The sequence below is a fragment of the Salvia miltiorrhiza genome, chromosome 5 (assembly GCF_028751815.1).
Source record: "Salvia miltiorrhiza cultivar Shanhuang (shh) chromosome 5, IMPLAD_Smil_shh, whole genome shotgun sequence".
Lineage (NCBI taxonomy): Eukaryota > Viridiplantae > Streptophyta > Magnoliopsida > Lamiales > Lamiaceae > Salvia > Salvia miltiorrhiza.
The window spans coordinates 47,086,951-47,114,813 of NC_080391.1; the positions used below are offsets into that span (position 1 = coordinate 47,086,951).

The 27,863-nt window shown below is 39.7% G+C and overlaps 1 protein-coding gene and 2 long non-coding RNA genes across 3 annotated transcripts; all 3 read right to left on the reverse strand.

The window, feature by feature from the left end:
- Positions 1 to 3,893: 3,893 nt before the first annotated feature.
- LOC131024594 (uncharacterized) lies at positions 3,894 to 7,215 on the reverse strand. The gene is made up of 3 exons (XR_009101944.1): positions 6,751 to 7,215; positions 4,734 to 4,797; positions 3,894 to 4,225 (listed from the first exon to the last, which is right to left on the reverse strand). It is a non-coding gene; the product is annotated as an uncharacterized LOC131024594 (long non-coding RNA).
- A 6,101-nt stretch (positions 7,216 to 13,316) lies between these two features.
- LOC131024595 (proline-rich receptor-like protein kinase PERK14) lies at positions 13,317 to 14,865 on the reverse strand. The gene is made up of 2 exons (XM_057954104.1): positions 14,470 to 14,865; positions 13,317 to 14,394 (listed from the first exon to the last, which is right to left on the reverse strand). Exon 2 carries the CDS (start codon positions 14,391 to 14,393, stop codon positions 13,446 to 13,448), a length of 948 nt encoding a protein of 315 aa, XP_057810087.1. The 5' UTR covers position 14,394; positions 14,470 to 14,865; the 3' UTR covers positions 13,317 to 13,445.
- Positions 14,866 to 14,938: 73 nt separating this feature from the next.
- On the reverse strand, positions 14,939 to 18,234 carry LOC131024596 (uncharacterized). Its single transcript, XR_009101945.1, has 3 exons — positions 17,770 to 18,234; positions 15,779 to 15,842; positions 14,939 to 15,270 (listed from the first exon to the last, which is right to left on the reverse strand). It is a non-coding gene; the product is annotated as an uncharacterized LOC131024596 (long non-coding RNA).
- Positions 18,235 to 27,863: the final 9,629 nt, after the last annotated feature.

Here is a 27,863-nt window from a genome sequence, read left to right on the forward strand (position 1 = left end):
TACGTGGTTCGGAAAAACCCTTTCCTACATCCACGGTCGGTTGATCAGACCAACAATCCACTCCGCAAGTGCTTAACAGGTGCACTGCAAACCAAACCGTGTGCTTGTCGGGTGCACACAACCGTACCACTGAAGAAACCACTTCTTCAGTACCCACACTTCACTCGTGTCGGATTTCTCTCGCTTAGCACAACCCGCGCTAAGACTTCTCAGAGTCAGAGTACCTTCCTGAACTCCGAATCACTCAAACACTCTACTCTTTCTTCTTGAAAGGAGGTTTGAACGGTTGCCAACTATACTTCAAAGAACAAGTTCTTTGGAGCAAGTTTGACCTTGGCTTCTGGGTAAACAGAGGTTTGCCTAAAGTCTAAGAGAATGTATGTAATCAGCAGTGACTGATTTTGGCTTTGGAATTCTCTTCTTCGATTCAAGCTTTAGGGAGGTTAAGCTTTAGGCTGAGTAGCGATTTTGGCAGAGCTTCAGCTTATGTCGTTGAATCGGTGAAGATTGAAGTTGATCCTCGAGCGTTATTTATTGGAGAGGTCTTGAATAGATCCGTTGGCGGAGAACGTCTTCAAGATTTCTTCCATTGGAGAGCATTTCGAATTTGGGCTGAGGCTTCAATCTTCGAGGTTCCTTGTTTGGTGGAAACGGCTCTCTTGAAGGATAGGAGATGTGACGTCTCTGATAAAGTAGCCACCAAATAGGAATGACCTCTGCAGAGTGAGGAGATCCTGAGATCTCTGCATTTAATGCGGTTGTATTTTTGTGAGTACGTGGCTTCCTTTGAACGTTGGAAGTTCAGTCCGAGGAAGAAAGTTTAACTGATACTTGACTTTAGTATCAGTTCGCTGAGTCCACGGAGCACGGATTAAGTAATCAGTTCCGAACTGATTCTTCAACTGATACTTCAGTTGGTATCTTCAGTCTTCAGTCTTCAGTCCTTCGTCCTTCAGTCTTCAGTCTTCAGAACCGCAAGCTAAACTAGTAACGAACTCTAACAATTGAGTTCAAAACTGTTCTAGTCTATTACAATTAAGACCTATGGATTTTGGTATCATCAAAACAAGGATTAGGATATTCCACAAGGTTCCCAACTATTTCCTCTTTTTGATGATGCCAAAACCATACAGCAGTTCTAGACAAACAAAAAGACTGAACTCACAGCACAAGTTCTAAAACTGGGGTGAATACAATTCCCCCTTAACCATAGAACTTAATAACTTGTACTTAGAGTTAAGAAAAAAATAGTTCTAAAACAGAACAAGGAAAAAAGACATAAAAACATAATCAGAGCCTGGACAAAGAGTCATTGTCTTCAGGTTGAGATCAAAAAGAAGTTCTTTTCATTAAAGAAATACTGATAAGCCATCAGTCGAGGTACAGGGCAAGACTTACATTGGAGTAAAAAAGAAAAATAAAAACAACATGGGAAACCCATGGACTCCAGCAGTCTGCATCGCTGCGCCTTGAACTTCTTGATCTTCATCTTCTGTCTTCAGTCTTCATGTTCCTAAGCTTGTTCCACTCTCACTTGTTTTCCGTTGATTTGAAGTCTTATCATTTGGCTAATCTTCCTCATGATCATTGAGATGGTCATTTTGCTTGATCGTCTTCAGTCTTTTGAGAATAAGTCTCTTGAGATCTTTCCCCCTTTTTGGCAACATAAAAAAGGTAGACTTGACTGAAGAATGAAGCTAAGACCATTACGAGGAAACAGAATTGCAGAATGGTCCAGAGAAAGATGCTGAGGGTAAGAGGTAGATGGAGAATGCGGAGGTTTAGAAAAAGAAGAAAGTGAAAGATGAGAGGAGACGAAGAAAGGGGCAGGGGTTGATTTGCATGGCTCTCGAAACTGGGAAGAAGAGAGCAGTGAACATGCAAACCAAAGGAGGTTGAGGAGAGGGTTTTTGGTGAAGAGAAAGAAGCATAAGAGGGGAGGTGTGTGGGTAAGGAAAATCGAATCAGCGGCTATCGTGAGGATAGACACTGTCGATGTTGCGCCGGTTGACAACGAGCTCCTACTCATTGCTGTTGCACCACACGGAAGCTTCACAAAAGGTGAGAAGCTCGCCTGAGAAAGGGGAGAAGTCCATCTTCTTGAGACAAGTACTTCAAACCGTATGGTCCGGGCATGAGGATGGAAGACACTCGCTTCGCTGGATACAAGTGAGGGTAGAGCAAACTTTGACGTCGGAGAGACATTAAGATCCAGTGGAAGGGTCCGGTGAAGACCAAGTATGTGAGCGTCATTCTCCCACTCCATGACTTTGCAGTCATTGATTTCTCCTTTCGTCGTAACAAATTTTCTCTGCAACTTTGGAAAGATTGGAAATTTTTCTCACAGTGAAGGCTGTGGAGATTTGTTAGTTGATGCAGAAAAACTATTGAAGACATCATGGTATAAATAGACAAATTTTGTACCAAGTAAGAAGATGAAAAGTTTTTTTTTCGAAAATTGTGCCTAAAATTGTTTTTGAAGAAAAATTCACGTTCGCCGTCACTGCAGGGGACTGAAGCTTCAAAAAGGTGAGAGGTATCATTGCATTATGTCATGTCAATGAGGTTCTCAAGAAATTTGATCATAGAGGCAAAAAGGTTGGAAAGATTTTTAGAGAAGATCAGGACAAGTTCAATCAAATCCGATTTTCCTTTAAAAATACTTGTCCTTCTCGGATATTCCATTTTCTAACAATCAGTTAAAGGTTTTGAAATAAACTGATCAGTTAGAGAAAGATTTTGAACTTAAAACTCAAAGCTCTTAACTGATATAACTGATATAAAAAAACTTATTGATCGACTGATCATCGTAGTCAGTCGATACCACTTGATCCTGGTTTATTCATCAGGATGAATTCTCTTCAGATGAGCGCTTGTCTCTAGCTTTCTACGTCAGCGGTCATAGAACAACAGTTGGTTGGCCACCAGTCAGCATGACTGTTTGAGAAGATCTTCAAACACAGCATCACTCTTCTGGGTTGATGAGGCCGATCTTTCCACACAGATCGTTGAACCTTTCTTCTGGAAGAGCTTTGGTCAGCAAGTCCGCTCTCTGAACAGCAGTTGGAATCCATTCAACAGAGATATTCTTCTTTTCGACGAGATCACGGATGAAGTGATGTCGAATAGCAATATGCTTGACTCTGGTGTGATGAACTGGATTCTAGGAGATTGCAACAGCACTGGAGCTGTCGCAATGGATTGGGACTTCCTTTTCGTCTATCCCATAGTCCTTCAACTGTTGGACTAACCACAGGAGTTGTGAGCAGCAGTTTCTGGTAGCAACATATTCAGCTTCAGTTGTGGAGATGGCGACTGAAGTCTGCTTCTTTGAAAACCATGAGATGAGCTTGTTTCCTAGGAATTGATAGGTTCCGGAGGTTGATTTGCGATCAATTTTGCATCCTGCAAAATCTGAGTCTGAATATCCGGTGAGCTTGAAGTCGTCGTCTGTTGGGTACCACAATCCTAAATTGGGTGTGCCTTTGAGATATCATAGTATTCGCTTTGCTGCATCCAAATGAGCTTCCTTTGGATCTGACTGATATCTTGCACAAACCCCGACTGCATACGCGATGTCTGGTCTGCTCGCAGTCAAATACAGTAAAGATCCAATGATTTCTCTGTACTTCATCGAAGAGACAGATTTTCCTTCTGAACCTGGATCAACTTTCCAGTTTGTATTCATTGGGATCTTGACTGATTTCATGTGCTGAATACCGAACTTGGCTATCAGTTCCTTGGCATACTTGGACTGACTGATCAGTATTCATTCGCTGGTCTGCTTGTCGCAGCCCGATTCCCGACACTAGTGATAGTGGGGTACGAGTATCGATACGACTATTTTTAAAGAATAAAGGAATAGAAGAGTAGGTCGAACATCAAGCGGAAGCTCACATCAAAGCATGCTAAGGAAAATATTATTAATTGAACCCAAGGGTAAAATCGTCAACGTCGTTATAACTTTTTAATTATCAGGAATTTCACGAACAAAAACAAAACAGGTATAGCTTATTTTTCATAAGGAAACATAAAATGCAGAGTGTCGCAGCAAAAGACGAACCAGTTACATGTATGGAGACACATAACCGTGAGTATATTACTTGATTCATATTTAAAGTAACTTCACATCAAGACTTTATCGATAAAAAGGAAATACGATAAAGTAAATACGTCATCTAACGATCCCCCACCAGCACCAGACCAATCTCACTCCTCGCTTAGCCTGCACATTTAGAAATACATGCAGGGCGTGAGTATAAAATACTCAGTGGGCAAACGCCGAAAAACAAGAAAGGTGCTCTTAGAGCTATAAGTTTGAAGCTTGCCACATCTCAGCAATACACAGAAATAAGTTAGTATCAATGAATCTGTGCATGCAGTTTTCATAATCAACATCATAAATAAGTAACTGCGCAGTTTAAACATTCATCATGTATGTACCACATCCACTACTCATCATCAAAGGTACTGAGAAGTAGGCCTCCCTCTCAAGTACCGTGACCGGCCGACCCGAAGACGGCTCACAGTCACCTCTGTGCACAAAATCCCGCTTGTGGCAGGACCGAATTCGTCTCATCAGTAGAGGGTAACACACAAGCTCAACATCAAAAATTTGGCAAGTCAAACAGTTCTCAAACATCATTTATCTCAAAACATTTGATAAGTTCTTAACATCATTACATCATTTTAGAAAGCTCATATGATAAACATATACTCAAAATATTGCCCACCTGAAGACCTTACTCAAAAACTCCCGTCAAAGTGGAGTTACTTACTTCCTTGCTCTGCTCGTGTCTTCAGGGATCATCGTCATCATCGAAGGTTCATGTCATAAAATGAATCCCGATTAGAAACTCAACGACAAAAACTCATGCCTCAACTCATGCTCTATCTTATATTCTATCTCCTTAACCAACTCTACATAAACTCTTGACTCATTTCAAATCCTTAAGTCCAAGGATAGGTTTCAAGAAAATCATGGTTCTAAGTCTCGATTCATCTCTCATATAAGACTCGTCTAATCTCATTCAAACACTTAGGCAACATAAACACATAAGGCACATAAGAAAATACAAGCAAACATCAACAAAACATGCTCTGTTTTCCCACTGACTCAACTTCAAAATTTAACACGTTCTGACTTCGACATCCCCTGGACTCCAGACTCATACCGAAAGAAAGGTATTTGAATCTAGTTTCATTTAAAAAAAAGTAGAGTCAGGAACTCCAAGTGGTTTGGGAGATATGGCGTTTTTACCACGGTCTACCATATTCGGCAGTTTTGAGCAATCGGAAACATTGATTTTTGAAAAATAGTAAATGTTGTCAAACAGAGCTCAAATTGGGTGGATATCTAGCCCATACAGTAAGGTTGATACCATAAAAATTTGGAAATCTAATTCACACAGGAAGTCACTGAAATGAATGACTTTGTACCCTGTTCTCTGAAATTCCCGGCAGAAATGTGCAGATTTGGTTTTGCATTTTATAAAAATAGTAAATCAAGTCCAAATGACTTGAAATTTTACAGAGGTGCTCAAGACTCATGTAGGGACATTCTGTAAAATTTTCAAAGCTTTTTGATATCGACAAACCGTCGATCACAGTAGGTCAGTAGCCTACGAAAAATCACCAAAACTCATCTCAAACTCTTAAATGCTCAATTTAACATTTATACAAAGCAAACACATCAAAACTCATTTTAAGCACTTAAAGCACTTAAAAACATTCAAATACATCAAAATACTCATAATACTCAATCTTGACTCTTTTCTTTCATCATCCACTCAAATCTCAAGGAAAACGTTTCTACAACGTATTAAGTAAATCCTCTTCTCAATTTCATGCTTAAAACACTCAATCATTCAAAATGACCTCATACTTCATATAACTCATTTTTCACATATATTTCCCTTTTTATCATGTAAACTAACTCTAGTGAAAAACTCATATATCAACATAAAATTCTCAACAAAAGCATGACATCTTTCACATAATGGTCATAGATCAAAATAGACCACATTTAAACAATCGATGACTTCTCAAAATATGAAACTCAAAAATTCTCATATACTAACTCAAGTCAAATTTTTACTTAGTTAACAATAGACTTAATCATACATAATTATACACTAACATCATGCTCAATTACACATATCTTAAGCTAAATCACTTAATAGACACATAGACAAGAAAGTCCTAATTTTTATTAAACTAACTCTTTGAAATTTTTACAAATACATACAAATCTCTAATCCATTCATAGATCTTTCATTTTTAGCCAATTAATCTCACATCAAAACCATCAACTCACAAATAAGGGCATATATACACATATCCCTAATTCTAGTAAACTAACTCACATCAAAACTCCAATTGACATCATATACTCAAATTACTCCATCATTCATCATCATATACATCTCATAGACTCATATACATCATCAATTCATCACCTTGATCATCAACTCAAAAATTCCCAAATTGGGGTAAACTAAACTCATCGAATCTTTACATCTCAAAACATAGTTTTTCAAAACACACCTCAAATCATTACCAAACATCACATAGATCATTTTTCTCACCTCAATTCAAGGAAAGAAAAAGAAAAATTTTTGAAGGGTAGAACACCCAAATTTTTCGAAAATTTGAAGAAAAAGGGAGGGGGTGATTTCTTGCTTCAATCCTTCAAGAATACTCACATACAAACTCATACAAGTCTAATCTATAAATATAGAGATTACTTACCCAAGTTTTCACCAATTATCCAAATTTTCTCTCACTATTCTTGAAACCAATCTTCAAGGATTCTCTTGGATTTAAGTTGATAAGAGGTGTTTAGGGTGGATTTAGAGGGTGATTTGAGTTTTTGGTATGAATTTGAGAAGCTTCGAAGGTGCATCAATGGAGGAAAATGGTGGAAAAATAGAGAGATGAAGGGGAGAGAGAGAGAGCTCGAAAATGGGTGGAGGGAGAGAGAGAATTATCTAGCAAGATTTTTGAGGATTTTGCTAATCTTGTAAAGATTTGTGAATCTTTAAAGAGGATTTGATATCTTAGAGAATATTTGCTAATTAATGGATGATCTCTCTCTCACTCTAATCTCTCTCTAATCTCTACACTCTCCATCTCATACTCTCAATTCTCTACTCTCTCAATTCCATACTTAGCAAAATTTAGGCATATAACATATGGTATGGGTAATTAAATAAAGTGTGTGAAAGGTGATCAAATAAAATCACAAACTATGGTAATGTCACTCATTAATAAAATACCACATCATAAATATTCATGTGACCAAAATAATAATTATAGCACTCACATTAGTGCACTCACATATATATAATATTCCTCTTCGTAGGAAGAAAAATAATTTAAAAATATTATGCTCGGAAAAATTTTCATAAACCGGCATCATTCGATTTCTTGATAAAAATAAACCATACTTGCTTTGGAAACTTAAACAAAATTCCAAATGCTAAGGTCTCGAATAAAAATCATAATAACTCGGTCATAATGACACACGTCACAAAATCACATAATCACTCAGTCACGTAAATTCACATAACATCACATCAAAATAGTCGGCAGGCTCAAATAAGCTAGACGTTTCTCTAACCGACTCTATTTATCGAAGATTCTCGCTCTTTCTTCCTCGACTCTATTTCCAACTCAATATTCCTATTTTCTTAATAGGACAGTCAGTCTCTGATAATTCGGTATCCGGTAATTCTATCCCCGGTAGTTGGAAATAAAATAAAATCTCAGCTCAATTCAATCGGCATCTCCATCTCAACTCATTTCTCAAATCTCATCACTCTAACTCTATCATCGGTTTACTCTCTCGTATCTCTATTTAAAAGACAATCTGTCTTATCTGCTCATAAAAAAAAATAGTCTCGTAATTTGACATCTCAGTATTCTCAATAGTGTTTAGACACTTTCTCACAACATGAGGAAAAGTACGGGGTGCTACATCCTACCCCCCTTAAAAAAAATTTCGTCCCGAAATTTGAGTTATTCTTCTTCGGGAAAAAGCTCTGGGTGCTTCTCTTTCATCTTTCTTCAACTTCCCATGTTGATTCTTCTTGACTATAATATCTCCACTGGATTTTCATCAAAGGAATCGATTCGTCCCTCAATTATTGGATCTTCCAGTCCAGTATAGCATCAGGTCTATCTCTTCGTAGCTCAAAACTGGTTCCAGGGACACCTCTTCTTGATAGATGACGTGTTTTGGATTAAACACGAACTTTCTCAATTGAGAAACATGGAGAACGTCATGGACGTTCGCGAAGCTCAGAGGCAACGCTAGTTTATAGGCTACATGGCCTATTTACTCTAATACATATCATAAGGTCCTATATATCTCTGTTTGAGTTCTTGTTAACTCGAAAATAACATGCTCCCCGAGATAGGGAAAAACTCACATAATCATCGTTTCTATCATCAACAGAATCTATTCACAAATACTCAATTGTTGAGTTTTCTTTTCTCGATTTTGCTAATCGATGCCATAATTCATGGCTAAGTGGTCTCACTTCTATTGTGGAAGTCTCTAATAGGTATAATTGTATAAGGTTGCCAAAGTGGCGCCTTCACGTGTTAACACGTTAAACATCCCTCTACGAAAGATGCCCTCTCTCGCTTCTTATTCTCCTATCAAAGCGTCGTTTCAGTCTTGGCATATCTTTATACTGCCCACATGTGTGGGGTAAGGGTGTCATGAGCTTCGCTCATAATCTCATTCCTCAACTCTTCTTTATCGGGTATACACACTCTCTTTTTAAACAAAAAGGCATTATCTGACATCTCTTCATAATTCTCTACTTTTTCGGTTCGAAACTTTATTCGCAATCTTTCCATCTTCTCATCCACTCTCTATGCTGTGACCAGTCTCGATCGTAGGTCAGGGGTAACGTTCAGCGCAGAAATTATTATTTCTGTCGTTTGTGGTGGTATTACTACCTCCAAATTCATCTTCTCGAATTCCTCGATTAGGTTCTCTTCTCGAGTAAGGAGAAATCCTAACTCTCCCTGATTCTTTCTGCTCAACGCGTCAATTACAACGTTAGCCTTCCCAGGGTGATAATTTATTCCACAATCGTAGTCCTTCATCAACTCTAGCCATCTTCTTCGTCGTATGTTCAGATCTTTTTGCTCAAAGAAATATTTGAGACTCTCATGATCGGTGTATATCTCACACCATACTCCGTAGGAATGGTGTCTCCAAATCTTCAAAGCATGCACTACGGCTGCTAATTCTAAATCATGCGTCGGATAACTCATCTCGTGTGATCTCAGTTGTTACAAAGCATACGCTATAACTCTTCACTCTTGCATCAGTGCACATCTTGGACTATTTCTCGATGTATCAATATAAACTGCATACTCTTAATCCGCTTCTGGAATAGCTAACACTGGGGCTATAGTGAGCCTCTTTTTCAGCTCTTGAAAACTTCGCTCACATTCGTCCGTCTGACGGACTTGACTTCTTTCTTTAGCAGGTGCGTCAATGGCTTAGCGATTTTCGAAAAGCCGTAAATAAAACGTCGATAATACCCTGCTAATCCCAGAAAACTGTGAATCTCGTGCGGTGTGGTTGGCGATCTCCGCTCCTGTACCGCTTGAACTTTTGCTGGGTCTACTTCAATTCCTCTCGCAGAAACAATATGGCCGAGGGAATTGACTTCTTCAGGCCAGAACTTTCATTTGCTAACCTCGCTTAAAGCTTTTCAGCTCGTAATCTTTCTAACTCGATCATCATATGCTCTTTGCGTTCTCGTTTACTCTTCGAGTAAATCAGGATATCGTCAATAAAGACTATCACGAACTTGTCTAGGTATTCGCGAAAAATGCGGTTCATGTGATTCATGAACACAGTTGGTGCATTTGTCAAACCGAAAGGCATTTCTTCCAAACATCTTTGAGTTTATAGTAATGCCATAATGCATACGCGATGCCGTCTTCGGAAATATCTTCCGACCGTATTTTCAGCTGATAGTATCCCATCCTCAAGTCAATCTGTAAAAAGGTGCTTGCTCCTCGTGGTTGATCGAACAGATCATCGATCCGGGGTAACGGATATTGATTCTTCAACGTTACTTTATTCAGCTCTCGATAATCGATACACAGTCTCAAGTTTCCATTCTTCTTTTTAACAAAAAGAACCGGTGCTCCCCATAGTGAAACACTGGGTCGAAAAGAAACCCATATCTAGAAGTTCTTATAGTTGCAGCTTTAACTCTTGCAACTCTGTGGGGGTCATTCTGTACGGCGCTTTTGACGTCGGTACGGCGCTAGGTTCTAACTCGATCGTAAACTCAAGCTGTCGATCTGGGGAAAACCCGGTAAAGTCTCAGGAAAACGTCTTTTATACTCTCGCACATCTGGTACGTCGTCAACGTTTGCCTCAAATTCGTCTCTCTGGTTCAGATATACAACATACGCGGTTGTATCTTTTCTTTGCAAGGGATTTCTTGTTTACAGTGCCGAGATAATCGGCGTCTTCTTCCATTTTCTCTCAATACCAATGAAGGAAATTGGTTCTCGGTCAAATGGCTGAAAATATATTCATCTCTCCGTGCATTGTATCTTCGCACGATTTTCTTCTAACCAGTCCATTCCTCACATTTATATCCAAGTACCACATATGCATCAGTCTCAGATTTCTAATCTCGAGCTTAATCGATTGTAACTTAAATTCTAAGTTAGGGCATACGGATGAAACCGTAGTAATTCTGTCTATGGGTATGGCTACTCTTTAGAGGTTGTGGAACAGTCTCTACGTTCAGTGCCGAACAAACTACAATGGGCACATCTTTCAACTCGCCTACCTGTCACGATTCCTCGATTCTTGTCCGGTGCTTTCTACTTAAGCGCGAACAGTCTCTGATGATGAGGGTGATTTGCCTGCGGGGCTGGTGGTTGCCTTCTTGACTGACGCGGTCGATAGGCTGGCTGTTGTCGCTGTGGTGGAGGTAGCGGTAGGATTCCTTTCGTCGTCTTGAGTTGCGGCCGAAACTGACTCGGTCGTCATCCGCTTCCACTTTACTGACGATTCGAACACTGTTTCGAGTAGTGCCCGATCCTTCCGCAGGTGTAACAGCTATTCTATCTCATCTTGCATTCTCTCAGACGTAATTTATTGCTCTTCGACAAGTCGATAACCCTTGCGGTCCTTGAAAAACTGCTGCTGGGGCAGCTGGGCCAACATAAGGCTGTTTGTCTCAGTTCTGATATTGTGGTGGCGCATTCTGACTCTGCCACGGCTTTTTGGGATCTTGACTTCGGTCGTCCCATTTTCTCTTTTCTTCTTGCCCGCATCCAGGAACGGATGGATTGCACATTTTCGTGCTCAAATTCGTTCGGGGTGCTGAAGCTTAAATCACGTTCTTTGGCTGTATGACCAGTTCTATATCCAACGCTCTATTTAATGCTTCAGTACACATAACCGCACTCTGACTCGTTACATCGTCTCGTACCTCTTGGCTCAAACCTGATCGAAACAAAACTGACATCTTCTCGTTCATCTCTTCTTGATATGTGGCATACCGAACCGAGTCGCGAAACTGACGTTCGTATTCAGCTACGGTTTTATTGCCTTATCTCATATCGTCAACTCTATTTCTTTCTTCGATCGGTTTTTCTTTCTCGGTAAAAGTCTAAGGGAACATATATCAACCTTAAAACTAATTCTCATAACTCACAAATCTTAAGACCCTTACTCAACATCATACTATTTTCTCAATTCTCATAACTCATCGTCAAAGACATATTTCATGTCTATCAATGCAACATTAGCTCAAAACTCTACTCAAGCATAGAGACTCTCTGGTCATCGTCATATAGACATATAAGAAAATTTTCTCTTTCGAGAACTCTTACTAATTGCGGGGCGTAACGAAAATAAAACATCCCCTAATACTTCGACGATGCTACTTCTATACTAGTCGTCATCCCAGTCTACTATCGTGGAAAACATTATCTGCTCTAACCCATCATCTCGATCTTCTTGAACCTGCTATTGCCTATTCTGGCTTAGCATCACTTCTTCTCGTCCCCGAATTTGTTAGCTTGTTGCATACTTGGCTAATATAAGAAAATCCATAATCAAACAGTCATGCTCGTCCCGTAATAATTATATTCTATGGCTGCTCCCATATATCGTGTTTCTTCCAAACACTCTTCTTGTTATACCATCCTAGTTACCTAGACATTCCTAATTCTTGTCGGATGTGGTAGGGTAATAGGATGTGATGAATAAAAATGCTTGATTTTGAACAAGACGAGCTCAAGTAATGGAATGATTCCATAATAGCCAGTGTTATTTCAAGGATAATGAAGAAGTTACAATCAAGGTAAGATCAAAAGTTAGAACAGAATCTAGAATGAAACTGAGATACGATATGATAGGAATAAATCAATACTGGAGGTAGAAACAATCCACTAAGTGGAAAATGAATATATTGTCCACTGTTAAAGCAAGGGGTAAAAATTTCCAACACAAACGGGTCAGGCTCAAATACAGTGGATCTGGAAAAATTTTCTCAATAGGAAATAGTTCATCTCCTGTTGGAGTTCAAATGGATGCAGAAAAATTTAAATACGACCAAGCGGGATAGGGACTCAATAAGTCTACTCTCATGACTACTCTAGCGATGAAACGCGCGGTCCCGGTGAAAGTACCTCTATTTCAAAGTACTTTTGGTCAATAGTATCTATGCATCCCATGAAGTCTCCATAACACGTTCGTCCTATTAGGGTCATGTCCCTAAATCGTGATGAAATCTCTAACTCTCGTCGTATTATCTCAACGGTTGGTTTCTCTGCTCATCTTCTTCATCTTCTTCTCGATTTATGTTCCTTCTGTTCCCTCTTCTTCTCGGAGGTATACTACAAAAGGAAAAAGAGTTATATAACTATCGATCTCTAAACTAACCGTTCGTCTTTACAAAATACAAATCCTCGTTTCTCATTTCACTTCTATATCTCATTTGTGATCTCAAAGTTCTCAAAACTCTCATCCAGTCTATTTCTCGTCTATCATCGTTCGAAATTCTCATCAATTTCTATTTCTCATTTTTCATCATGCATCAGCATCATCATCATTCTCAAAGCTCTGCTAAAGATAGTGAAACTCACTAATCATAAACATCTCTTGTATATATATATATATATATGGAAAATTGCCTCTTTCTCGAGGTCTTTTACAAAAGTAAAGTCTTATGTACAAAAGCCCTAACTCCAAAATGATGCTCTAACTATACAAGCATCATACATACTAAGCATATATAGATCTAGGCTATACATACATACACACTATACTATGCTTCTCTACCTATATATATATATAACAACTATGCACCTATACATATATACGCGTCTACAAGACATACGTAATCACTAGGCATCATCTCTCGAGATCCAGCTCGTCGCCTCAATCAATACGGGCTGTCATAATCTGACTCATCCACTATCGGAGTATAGACAGGTGTCTCAGGAATAGGTATCCACGTATCAACTCCATCGGCAGTAGTCTGACGCTGCAGTGGCTGAGTCCAACCATAGCCGACCGTCATCTCTGGAGTCTCCTCCTCGGGGTCCTCCTCATCACTATCGGAGCGTGCCGGCCGAGATCCTCCCTCCTGAGCGTCTCGGTACGGTGAATATAAAATCGGGTGCATGTACGTCTGGAAGGCCAAAGTGCCAAGCTCAGGCAGCGGGGCAACCCTCGGATATGGATCGGAAGGAACATGCTGCGTCTCAGACTCAGTAGAATCAATCGGCTGTGTCGACTCAACAGGTGGCAATGGCAACGGTGTCGTCGCCGGTGTCAAATCCCAAGGCGGGAAATCAGCACTGGGAGAAGGAATAAGTGATACAAACGCAAACGGATCACGCTCAATCCCAGGTGAGTACGGCTCGAAAACCATCGGCTCTGGATCATCAGACTCGAGAGAAACTGAAATCGGATCAGCTGGGGGTAGAGGTGCCATCAGAATCGGCTCCTCGAGAGGTGGAGGTACAACAACTAGCTCCCTTCCCTGGGCTGGTCTCTCAAGCTCTCCATACGGCGGTGAAGGCGGATCGCCATAAGCAAAGTAACGGTGGCTCAGCGTCGCGATGAAGCCACTAAGGTCTCCGTACCTGATGCCCTCCAACCAGGTAGTATCTACGTACTGGGGCACTAAAGATGTCGCCCAGTCTCGCCACAAAGGTGGCAGTAGTGGAATCAAAAGCGTAATGGCCTCTGCGCCATCGATCCCATAGGGAATAGCCCTCCTCCATCGTCGGTGATAGTGTGCTAGAAGTTCACCCAAGGTGTCATCCTCGTCCGGGATATACTCCCTGAACCATCGCTGCATCGCTGTCTCAATATGACTCGGCATCCTGTAATATAAAACATCATATCCATTAGAAAATGGATGACGAAACTTACTTGGTACCTCTCAATCAACAACATACTCGTCCTCGTTTGGTACGGTGGGGCATCGGCTATACTAGCCTCAACATTCCTCCTCATATTCCACATCAACTGCCTCATATCAGATTCCATCATCTCAAATAATTCCGTCATCAAAACAATTCATAACTCATTAGTAACCCAAACTCAGCTTTTAACAGAAAAGCAATAAGAAACAACATCAACCTCTTACCTCGTTAAGCCGGAGGAGATGGGGTGCTGGGGTTTCGTTTCAAACTGACTCTCTCAAACTAGCCTAAGAATTCAAATTAGACTAGTACACAATTTAAAAGATATCAGTAATCAAAGGTTCAACTCAGTCAAGCAATAGACTCAGAGCAGATGACCTGCTCTGATACCACCCTGTCGCAGCCCGATTCCCGACACTAGTGATAGTGGGGTACGAGTATCGATACGACTATTTTTAAAGAATAAAGGAATAGAAGAGTAGGTCGAACATCAAGCGGAAGCTCACATCAAAGCATGCTAAGGAAAATATTATTAATTGAACCCAAGGGTAAAATCGTCAACGTCGTTATAACTTTTTAATTATCAGGAATTTCACGAACAAAAACAAAACAGGTATAGCTTATTTTTCATAAGGAAACATAAAATGCAGAGTGTCGCAGCAAAAGACGAACCAGTTACATGTATGGAGACACATAACCGTGAGTATATTACTTGATTCATATTTAAAGTAACTTCACATCAAGACTTTATCGATAAAAAGGAAATACGATAAAGTAAATACGTCATCTAACGATCCCCCACCAGCACCAGACCAATCTCACTCCTCGCTTAGCCTGCACATTTAGAAATACATGCAGGGCGTGAGTATAAAATACTCAGTGGGCAAACGCCGAAAAACAAGAAAGGTGCTCTTAGAGCTATAAGTTTGAAGCTTGCCACATCTCAGCAATACACAGAAATAAGTTAGTATCAATGAATCTGTGCATGCAGTTTTCATAATCAACATCATAAATAAGTAACTGCGCAGTTTAAACATTCATCATGTATGTACCACATCCACTACTCATCATCAAAGGTACTGAGAAGTAGGCCTCCCTCTCAAGTACCGTGACCGGCCGACCCGAAGACGGCTCACAGTCACCTCTGTGCACAAAATCCCGCTTGTGGCAGGACCGAATTCGTCTCATCAGTAGAGGGTAACACACAAGCTCAACATCAAAAATTTGGCAAGTCAAACAGTTCTCAAACATCATTTATCTCAAAACATTTGATAAGTTCTTAACATCATTACATCATTTTAGAAAGCTCATATGATAAACATATACTCAAAATATTGCCCACCTGAAGACCTTACTCAAAAACTCCCGTCAAAGTGGAGTTACTTACTTCCTTGCTCTGCTCGTGTCTTCAGGGATCATCGTCATCATCGAAGGTTCATGTCATAAAATGAATCCCGATTAGAAACTCAACGACAAAAACTCATGCCTCAACTCATGCTCTATCTTATATTCTATCTCCTTAACCAACTCTACATAAACTCTTGACTCATTTCAAATCCTTAAGTCCAAGGATAGGTTTCAAGAAAATCATGGTTCTAAGTCTCGATTCATCTCTCATATAAGACTCGTCTAATCTCATTCAAACACTTAGGCAACATAAACACATAAGGCACATAAGAAAATACAAGCAAACATCAACAAAACATGCTCTGTTTTCCCACTGACTCAACTTCAAAATTTAACACGTTCTGACTTCGACATCCCCTGGACTCCAGACTCATACCGAAAGAAAGGTATTTGAATCTAGTTTCATTTAAAAAAAAGTAGAGTCAGGAACTCCAAGTGGTTTGGGAGATATGGCGTTTTTACCACGGTCTACCATATTCGGCAGTTTTGAGCAATCGGAAACATTGATTTTTGAAAAATAGTAAATGTTGTCAAACAGAGCTCAAATTTGGTGGATATCTAGCCCATACAGTAAGGTTGATACCATAAAAATTTGGAAATCTAATTCACACAGGAAGTCACTGAAATGAATGACTTTGTACCCTGTTCTCTGAAATTCCCGGCAGAAATGTGCAGATTTGGTTTTGCATTTTATAAAAATAGTAAATCAAGTCCAAATGACTTGAAATTTTACAGAGGTGCTCAAGACTCATGTAGGGACATTCTGTAAAATTTTCAAAGCTTTTTGATATCGACAAACCGTCGATCACAGTAGGTCAGTAGCCTACGAAAAATCACCAAAACTCATCTCAAACTCTTAAATGCTCAATTTAACATTTATACAAAGCAAACACATCAAAACTCATTTTAAGCACTTAAAGCACTTAAAAACATTCAAATACATCAAAATACTCATAATACTCAATCTTGACTCTTTTCTTTCATCATCCACTCAAATCTCAAGGAAAACGTTTCTACAACGTATTAAGTAAATCCTCTTCTCAATTTCATGCTTAAAACACTCAATCATTCAAAATGACCTCATACTTCATATAACTCATTTTTCACATATATTTCCCTTTTTATCATGTAAACTAACTCTAGTGAAAAACTCATATATCAACATAAAATTCTCAACAAAAGCATGACATCTTTCACATAATGGTCATAGATCAAAATAGACCACATTTAAACAATCGATGACTTCTCAAAATATGAAACTCAAAAATTCTCATATACTAACTCAAGTCAAATTTTTACTTAGTTAACAATAGACTTAATCATACATAATTATACACTAACATCATGCTCAATTACACATATCTTAAGCTAAATCACTTAATAGACACATAGACAAGAAAGTCCTAATTTTTATTAAACTAACTCTTTGAAATTTTTACAAATACATACAAATCTCTAATCCATTCATAGATCTTTCATTTTTAGCCAATTAATCTCACATCAAAACCATCAACTCACAAATAAGGGCATATATACACATATCCCTAATTCTAGTAAACTAACTCACATCAAAACTCCAATTGACATCATATACTCAAATTACTCCATCATTCATCATCATATACATCTCATAGACTCATATACATCATCAATTCATCACCTTGATCATCAACTCAAAAATTCCCAAATTGGGGTAAACTAAACTCATCGAATCTTTACATCTCAAAACATAGTTTTTCAAAACACACCTCAAATCATTACCAAACATCATACAAACTTCAAAAGAAAAATTTTTGAAGGGTAGAACACCCAAATTTTTCGAAAATTTGAAGAAAAAGGGAGGGGGTGATTTCTTGCTTCAATCCTTCAAGAATACTCACATACAAACTCATACAAGTCTAATCTATAAATATAGAGATTACTTACCCAAGTTTTCACCAATTATCCAAATTTTCTCTCACTATTCTTGAAACCAATCTTCAAGGATTCTCTTGGATTTAAGTTGATAAGAGGTGTTTAGGGTGGATTTAGAGGGTGATTTGAGTTTTTGGTATGAATTTGAGAAGCTTCGAAGGTGCATCAATGGAGGAAAATGGTGGAAAAATAGAGAGATGAAGGGGAGAGAGAGAGAGCTCGAAAATGGGTGGAGGGAGAGAGAGAATTATCTAGCAAGATTTTTGAGGATTTTGCTAATCTTGTAAAGATTTGTGAATCTTTAAAGAGGATTTGATATCTTAGAGAATATTTGCTAATTAATGGATGATCTCTCTCTCACTCTAATCTCTCTCTAATCTCTACACTCTCCATCTCATACTCTCAATTCTCTACTCTCTCAATTCCATACTTAGCAAAATTTAGGCATATAACATATGGTATGGGTAATTAAATAAAGTGTGTGAAAGGTGATCAAATAAAATCACAAACTATGGTAATGTCACTCATTAATAAAATACCACATCATAAATATTCATGTGACCAAAATAATAATTATAGCACTCACATTAGTGCACTCACATATATATAATATTCCTCTTCGTAGGAAGAAAAATAATTTAAAAATATTATGCTCGGAAAAATTTTCATAAACCGGCATCATTCGATTTCTTGATAAAAATAAACCATACTTGCTTTGGAAACTTAAACAAAATTCCAAATGCTAAGGTCTCGAATAAAAATCATAATAACTCGGTCATAATGACACACGTCACAAAATCACATAATCACTCAGTCACGTAAATTCACATAACATCACATCAAAATAGTCGGCAGGCTCAAATAAGCTAGACGTTTCTCTAACCGACTCTATTTATCGAAGATTCTCGCTCTTTCTTCCTCGACTCTATTTCCAACTCAATATTCCTATTTTCTTAATAGGACAGTCAGTCTCTGATAATTCGGTATCCGGTAATTCTATCCCCGGTAGTTGGAAATAAAATAAAATCTCAGCTCAATTCAATCGGCATCTCCATCTCAACTCATTTCTCAAATCTCATCACTCTAACTCTATCATCGGTTTACTCTCTCGTATCTCTATTTAAAAGACAATCTGTCTTATCTGCTCATAAAAAAAATAGTCTCGTAATTTGACATCTCAGTATTCTCAATAGTGTTTAGACACTTTCTCACAACATGAGGAAAAGTACGGGGTGCTACACTGCTTGACTTGCAATCCGAGAAAGAAATTCATTTCTCCCATCATGGACATCTGGAACTTGTTGGTCATGATGTCAGCAAACTTCTTGCACATGTGTTCGGATTTGGATCCGAAAATTATGTCATCGACATAAATCTGAACAAGCAAGAGATATTCTCCTTCTTTGAGAGTGAACAACGTTTTGTCCACAGATCTTTTCTTGAAACCTTGTTCAACAAGATACTCCGAGAGAGTATCATATCAGGCTCTTGGAGCTTGCTTCAAGCCATAGAGCGCTTTCTTCAGCTTGTACACCTTTTCTGGTCCAGCAACCTCAAATCCTGGAGGTTGTTCCACGTAGACTTCATCGGTGAGCACTCCATTGAGAAATGCACACTTCACATCCATTTGGTGTACCTTGAAACCTTTGTGAGCTGCGAAGGCTAAGAAGAGTCTGACTGCTTCCAATCTGGCAACTGGAACAAATGTTTCGTCGTAGTCGATTTCTTCTTCTTGACTGTAACCTTTTGCTACAAGCCTTGCTTTGTTTCTCACAATGTTTCCTTCTTCTTCTTTCTTGTTCTTGAAAATTCATTTCAAACCAATCACCTTTGCATCGTCCGGTCGATCCACAAGCTCCCAAACTGAATTTCTGTTGAATTCATTGAGTTCTTCTTGCATTGCGATGACCCATTAAGTGGACTTCAGAGCTTCTTCGACGTTCTTGGGCTCTGTAGATGATAAGAAACAGCTGAAATTCTTATCTTCGTTGATGCAGTTCTGATTGATATCAAAGACGAGGTTGTACATTGATCTTCGAGTCTTGACACCGTCTGATGGTTCTCCAATGATGTTCTCCTTTGAATGGAGTTCAAACCATCTTCGATACTTCTTGATCTCTTCTGGTGATGATGGGGCTTCTTCAGTCAGAATGGTTCTGAAGTGTTGAGCACCTTCTGGAGCAGGGGAGAGTTGAGCTGGAGCAGCTTCGGCATGTTCAACTCGATCTTCAACTGGAGTTCCCCCTTGACTGATGCCATCTGCATTGGCTCCAGTCTGAACTTCAGACCTTTGGCTGATCTTTTGATACTGAAGCTTCTCAGTATCTTCGTCTTTTCCTGGTCCTCACACCAAGACAGTAGAAGGCTCGGTGTTGTGGATTTCAGCTTTGGAAACTTCAGTGTTCTCAACACATCTTTCAGTTTTCTGTTTCCTGAAATCATCTATAGACTCATCAAAAACAACATGGGGTGTTTCTTCAACACAAAGAATTTGAGAATTAAACACTCGATAGGCTTTGCTGGATCGTTCGATTCTAGAGTATCCAATAAAGATTCCTGGATCAGCCTTGCTATCAAATGTGTTTAATTTCCTTTTGTCATTGTTGTGAATGAAACACCGAGAACCGAAAGCATGAAAATATGAGATTGAAGGCTTCCTGTTCTTCCATAGCTCGTATGGAGTTTTCCCATGTCTTTGAGTGAGGAATGAGCGATTTTACGTGTAGCATGCGTTATTAACTGCTTCGGCCCGAAACTTCAGAGTGAGCTTTGATTCGGCTAGCATCGTCCTTGCTGCTTCCTTCAAAGACCTGTTTCTTCTTTTTGCTACTTCGTTTTGCTGAGGAGTTCTTTCTGCAGAAGTTTGATGACTGATTCCTCGTTCCTCACAGTAGTCACGAATGACGGTATTGAGGAATTCAGTCCATCGATCTGATCTGATGCTGATGATGTTGACTTTCTTTACAACGCTTAGTCTTCTCAGCAGCTTTGGCAATTCCAGCAGTGTCTCTCTCTTATTGTAGAGAAAGATAACCCAAGTATATCGAGAATAATCATCCACGACAACTAAGGTATACTTTCTACCATTGTAACTTCTGGGAGAGATTGGGCCAAACAGATCCATGTGAAGTAGTTGAAGAATTCTTTCAGAGGAGTGTCCAAACTTTGACTTGAATGTCATTCGCGTCTGCTTTCCTCTTAGACATGCTTCACATTCTTGCTTCTTCTGGAACACAATAGAAGGAAGACCTTCTACCAGTTGATGCTTAGCAAGCTTGTTGATCGTCTTGAAATTGAGATGGTTGAGTCTCCTGTGCCACAACCAGTTGAGCTCCGAGCTGCTTTTGCTGATGAGACACGTTTCTGGTGGGCTGTCTTCCCATGAGACGACGTAGAGACTTCCTTGTCTGAATCCTTTCAGAACCACCTTCTTTTGATTGTTTCTAGGGGTGTCTAAACGGGATGCGGGTATCGGGTTACCCGTCCCGATCGGGTATCGGGTACCCGATACCCGCAATTAACGGGAATCGGGTCGGGATCGGGATTAATGCTTTGGAATTTCGCGGGTATCGGGTATACCCGGCGGGTACCGGGTATACCCGAATACCCGCTAATATTATTAATTTAATATAAATTTATATTTTTATTAATTTTTAATAGTAATAATTAGTAAAACTAAAAATTAAATCCATATCCTAAATTCACTACAGTGACGTGAAATTCAAACTCCCTCCCCACCAGCTGCTGGACTGCCTCCTCCCACCCACCCACGCTGCTGCAAATCTATTTCAATTAAAATCATATTAATTCGTGAAAACTAGAAACTATCCATGACCATTTATTAATTGTTTAATCAATGATTAAGTAGAGTTGAAATTAAATACTAGTAGGTAAGGATTGAATTAATAGCTACAGCTTACGTACAAAGGAAAAAAAAACAAAGGAAAAAATTACAAATCGATCGGGTATGCGGGTACCCTAATACCCGCGCCGGGTACCCACGTCGGGTATTAGGGTACCCGACGTGCATGGCGGGGCGGGTATCGGGACTAACATTTGAACAAAAGTCGGGGTCGGGTACCCGCAAATTTCGGGTAGGGTACCCGCCCCGCCCCGTTTAGACACCCCTAATTGTTTCTAACAGTGAATTCATCCTTTTTTATCTTCATTGTGAAACCGCTGTCACAAAATTGACTCACAGACAACAGATTATGTTTAAAACCAGAAACAAAGCTAACATTACTGATACTGGCGTTACCCATGTTGAGCACACCATAGCCTTTTATTTCTCCGATTGAGTTGTCTCCGAATGCAACTTTGGATCCAGCTTTCTCAACATACTGAGATAGATATTCTTTGTAGCATGTCATGTGCTTTGAGCAGCCGCTATCCAGATACCATGTCCAGATTGAAGCTTTAACTTCTTCCTTCTTTTTGTGTGTCCTGATTTTGACCTGCAAGGAAGAGTTACTTCAGGTACCCAATCAAGATTTGGGTCCTTCAATGTTAGCTCGAGTTCCCTTTGGAACCCATATCTGCTTCAGAACTGGTTTGGCTGATCTCTTGCGCTTTGCTGATCGTCTGACTGAAGTAGTTGGTACTTCAGTTGGCACATGAGCATTCTTCTGTTGAGCTTTCCTTTTGAAGGCCTCACTCTTGAAGAAGTTTCGTTTGATGAGTGGTTAAGGTCTTCTTTGCTCGGCGAAGTATCTTCCTTAAGATACTCGAGTCATTCCAGACTGATGGAGACTTGACTGATGTCGTGGGACATGAGTTACATGATGTCCAGTCGCTTGTCGTTGTGGATGTTGCTTAGCTCGTCTGGACTCATCATTGTTTTATCTCCATGGATGTTGTTCTTTCTGAAACTGAACTGATTTCAGTTTCTGACTGATGTGACTGTTCTTCCCCCTGGACTGATGAGGAAGATTCTTCTTGATTCCGGATGTTTCTTCCCCGATCTTTGACTAAAATCTGCTTTCCAGTCTTCTCAGTAGAGTGATCTGGTTGGGGCCTCATTTGCTCGTCTGTAGCTCCGTGGAGGAGGAACATTTGTTCTTGCCATCAGTTTGCATTTGCGAACTTCATCCATATCATGATCTCTTGATTCTTCTGATGTGGTGATTTTAGAAGTATCGTCCTTTGAATTGATCATGACATTCTTTCCTTTATTAGCTGCAACCTTTCCTCCAATGCTTTCAACAAGACCTTTCGATGGAAGTTGCTTATCATGGGAGACTTCATCATGCAGTCTTTGACTGTTTCTTCCAGTTTGTGATTGAGCCTCTTGATTTCATGAGATGCTCTATCACATTCTGAGTTGGAGATTTTGTTCTTTTCTTCCAGTCGACTGTTCTCCATGATTAGCTGATCAAGACAAGTTTCATCCGGAAAGTAGATGATTGTCTGATTCTTAGCTCGATCATCATTGATCTCCATTTTCATTTTCTGATTCTGCTTGAGGAGATCTTCGAACATTATCCTCAACTGACAGTGATCAGTCAAGAGCTGATTGAGCTCGTCAGTTTCATCGGATGAGCTTTCTCCAGATTCTAAGTGGTCTCCTGAAAACATCAGGAAGTTATCAGTATAAAGAGTCTTTGAATGAAAGATTACCTCTGAGCCATTCATTCTATTGTTGTAGCTTTTGTCGGCCACGCTTTCAGTTTCATTGGCCATCAGGGCTTGGCTCTCATCATCTGAGCTGGTAGGGTTGAAGTCGGATGATTCTGATGTGTCTTCGGAAGAATCAGCATCGTCAGCAACCATCGTTTTCTTCTTTGTAAAGCTGCGATCCTTCTTGGCTTTCAGCTCTTTGCGCTCAGATTGAGTCAGTTCAGGGCATTCATTTTGAAAGTGCCCTTTCTTTCTGCATCCAAAGCATTCCATGTCTTTGATGTCGTAAGCGGCTGACTTTCTTTCTCCGCTTCGATCAGTGGAATGTCTGAAGTTGCTTTCTCTTTCCTTTCCTTTGTTGTGCTGCTTGTGGAACCTTCTGTACTTGCAAAATTTGGACTCCATCTTGTTGAATCTTTCAGTCAACAAAGCATATTGACTGAAGAAGTCCTCAGGGTTGAGTTCCGCTGGTTCCTTGATTTGCTTCTTGCCTTCTCTCGCTGAAGCTTTCTGTGCTGCTCCTCTTGAGGTTGATGGACCATCTTTGTCTGATCCTCCAGCCTTCTTGATTCCAAGATTTCTCTGTAGGTCGAACTCATTTGCCATTAGATTAGAGAAAAGCTTGTTTGTCGGGAGCTGACTGAATCCAGGCTTATGCTGATGAGCGACTGAGTAGATCTGCCATTCTCCTCGTGGCAGTGCTCGAAGAATCTTCAAGTTGATTTCTCGTTGAGTGTACTTGTCTTTAGAGATGGATTGAACTTCATTCAGGATTTGATTGAATCTGAGTTCCATCTCTTCGACAGATTCATTCTTGAGCATGAGAAATGAGTCGAACTTCTGGCAAGTTATGGAAAGCTTATTCTCCTTGATTTCCTCGGAACCTACGCACATTCTTTCAAGAATGTCCCACATCTCCTTTGCAGTTCTGCACTTGATGATCTTCATGACATGCTTGTCAGGAACGGTGCCGGAGATGATGCTTTTGGCGAGGTTGTCTAGCTCATCTTGCTTCCTTTCTTTTGTGGAGAAGTCTGCTTTTTGCTTGGGCTGGACCTGATCCTAAGGATCCTGATGTGGATCAACAGGAACCCTTTTGACGGTTTCGGTGATGGTGATTGGTCCGTTGGTGATGACTTCCACATTCGGCAATGTTGGGCGGTGAGGAAGCTTTCAAGCCGAAACTTCCATATGTCGTATTTTTCAATACTAAACATAGGTAGAGAAGATAATCTGCTATGGTTAGTCTCCATCAAAAAGAGAGAACAGATAACAACAGATAGAGCAATTTGCAAGCACAATTTGGAAGAGAAAACTTTTTCGAGACCTTTGAGAAAAAGGATCTAGTTCAATTAGAACCTAATCAGAAACAGAGTGTTCTTGCGAACAACCTGCTCTGATACCAATTGTTAGGTCCGGAGGGTCTCGAATAGGTGTATGGGGGGGGAATACACCTATGGGCTATTTTTCTTTCCTCAAACGGAGGGATCTCAAGATATAGAGATCAAAACGAAACTTTACACGCAAACTATGACACATGTTAACTGAAAGGAGTTTTAATCAAACAGGGTTGACGACTGATACTGAAAGCTCTTCAGTAAGAAGTTATCAGTTAAGTTACTGGAACTTAACTGATGCACGTAAGGGCTTCAGTCGAGTTTGCTAAAACAGAGATGATAACACTCTTCCTGACTATCAGAAGATAGATCAGTCAGACTGATATCATACGCAGCGGAAATAAACTTAGTTTCGTAATAGCCTCGGTTGAGCACGTTGTTAGTCTTAGGTTTCTCTTTGCAGTTATTCAGTATTCAGTTTATCAATTGAAACAACACAAGTAAGAATGTAAAACTGAAAGCTGTAACCCTTTCCTACATCCACGGTCGGTTGATCAGACCAACAATCCACTCCGCAAGTGCTTAACAGGTGCACTACAAACCAAACCGTGTGCTTGTCGGGTGCACACAACCGTACTACTAAAGAAACCACTTCTTCAGTACCCACACTTCACTCGTGTCGGATTTCTCTCGCTTAGCACAACCCGCGCTAAGACTTCTCAGAGTCAGAGTACCTTCCTGAACTCCGAATCACTCAAACACTCTACTCTTTCTTCTTGAAATGAGGTTTGAACGGTTGCCAACTATACTTTAAAGAACAAGTTCTTTGGAGCAAGTTTGACATTGGCTTCTGTGGAGCAAGTTTGACCTTGGCTTCTGGGTCTCCTAAAAGAGACAACATGCCAGAAGGAATGGAAGAAGATCAACCAACTGCCTCTCCACATGAAGCCACGACTCACCAGCTCGAACGATGCATGGCAGCTCAAGAAGAGGAACTGACCAATCTCAAAGCCCAAGTCCATGCTCTTGAATCCTAGGTACTTACAGTCAATCAGCTGCTAAATTTCTCCCTTTCTGCTGATGCCAAAAAAGGGGAAGAATAGAAGATTGGAGATGAGTCAAAGCAGGAGGAAGAGAAAGAAAATGAAGGTAAACATAATGCCACCACAGAGGAAAGGTCTCTCAAGCGACCTCGTGGTGAAGAAAAATGATCATGTAATTGTTTGCACTTTTTGACTGAACTGTTCAGGAACTGACTTCTTATCAGTTCTTATGTAATGAAAAACAATTACCTTTGATATCATCCTGAAGAAAATCTCTCTTTGTCCAGGCTCTCATTACTTTTGTCTTTTCCAAAAAGCTTTCTACTGGTCTCTCTTCTGCTGTTTTTCTTTCTATGAAAGATCTTAGGTTGTCATGTTAAGGGGGGATTTTTTCCACACTCTTTGTAATATCTTACCGTTTAGTCTTTTAGTCATCCTTTTGCACATGACTGTTTGTATGGTTTTGGCATCATCAAAAAGGGGAAAATTATTGGAAACTTATTGAAATATCATGTCTCTAGTTTTGATGATACCAAAACTCTTTGTTCTTCCTATTTTAGACTAGAACTTTTTCGAACTCAAGTGTTAGAGTTCATGCCCTTAGTTAGACTGAAGACTGAAGACCACGACTAAGAAAGGCTAGAAAAGACAAGTCAAAATCCATCACTTTTGACTGTATGAGAGCTTCACTGAATCATCAGTGATGATTAATGCTTTTATGCGGAACAAATGGAATTAGCGGACTGATACTCCTAACAAGTTTTAGTTAACATTCTTCATCGGACTGATACTCTGAAGATGGCATTAAATGCTCATGCAGCCGCATTAAATGCAGAGATATTGAAGATCATCATTTCTCTGCAGAGAGTTCCTATTTGATGCAACATGTCCCAGAGGCACCCTACCGGATGTACTGTGAGACGTCGTTATTCAGCAAAATATGAACCTCGAAGATTGCGGACTCAACCAGATTCAAAACTACTCTCACAACGGCAGAAATCTTGAAGACCATCTCTCCAACGGATCTATTCAAGACTTCGCCTATAAATAGAGCTCGAGGAACTCTGCAATCTTGACCGATTCAAATACACAAGCTGAAACTCTGCCAAAATTGCAACTCAGCCTTCAACTACTATCAGAAATTTGAATTGAATAAGTGAATCATCAAAGCTCAAATCAGATCACTGATTACACATATTATCTTAGGTTTTAGGCAACCTTTTGTTCTACCTAAAGCCTAAGATTCTGATTACTTGAGAACTTGTTCTCAGTAATCCTAGTTGGAAGAATCCAAATCCTTTTTCAACCGAGCGAAAAGAGAGTTGGAGTGGTTTTTGTTTAGTACCGGTTTAAAACTAAACAGTTAGGTTACCTTGGCACCCAGAAAGCCAAGAGAGAATTCAGATTAAAGGTTCTGTCTCCAAAGACCTTAGTGCTTCGCTGTGTGGACACGAGAGTGTCAGGGCACGCTAAATGTAAAATCCAATCAAGAGTGGTGTTGGTAGGTTTGCTGTGCACCTCAACGTATTAGCCCAGAGTGATTATCAGATTGATCATCTACCGTGGAGTAGGAATTTTATTTCCAAACCACGTAAAATTCTTGTGTCCTTATCTGCTTTCAGTTATTCTCTTTTTGTGCTCCTGTTGATATCTACTGAAATTGATTAACTGAAAAGTGTAACCAAGAATTTTGTGTGTGTCTTTCTCTTTAAAGGCTTATTGAACTAAGTTTACTTTCTGCTGCCTGTGTTAGCAATCTAATTGATAAATCTTCGGATAATCAGTAAGGTTCATAACACTTCTCTGTTTACGTTCAATTTGACTGAAGCCTCTTCAAGACTCAATTTATCTGACTGGCTCTAATAACTTGTCACCCACTGATTGTTTCATCAGGATCAATCACTAACCTTCTCTTTAGAAAACTGATAGTTCACGTATCTTTTCATAAATCAATTTTTCGAAAAGCATTACCCTTCAGGTGTATCCCCCCCTCCCATACACCTGTTAAAAGAACCCTCCCAACACCAATTAAAATCAATTCCTATCCTAGATCCTAATCATCTATCTGGATAACCGAAATTGAGAGTTTTCTTTTAAATAACAATTTAAA

Coding starts and splice junctions, on each gene's coding strand:
- LOC131024595 (XM_057954104.1), bottom strand. CDS start 14,393: ATGCCGAGTCATATTGAGACAGCGATGCAGCGATGGTTCAGGGAGTAT.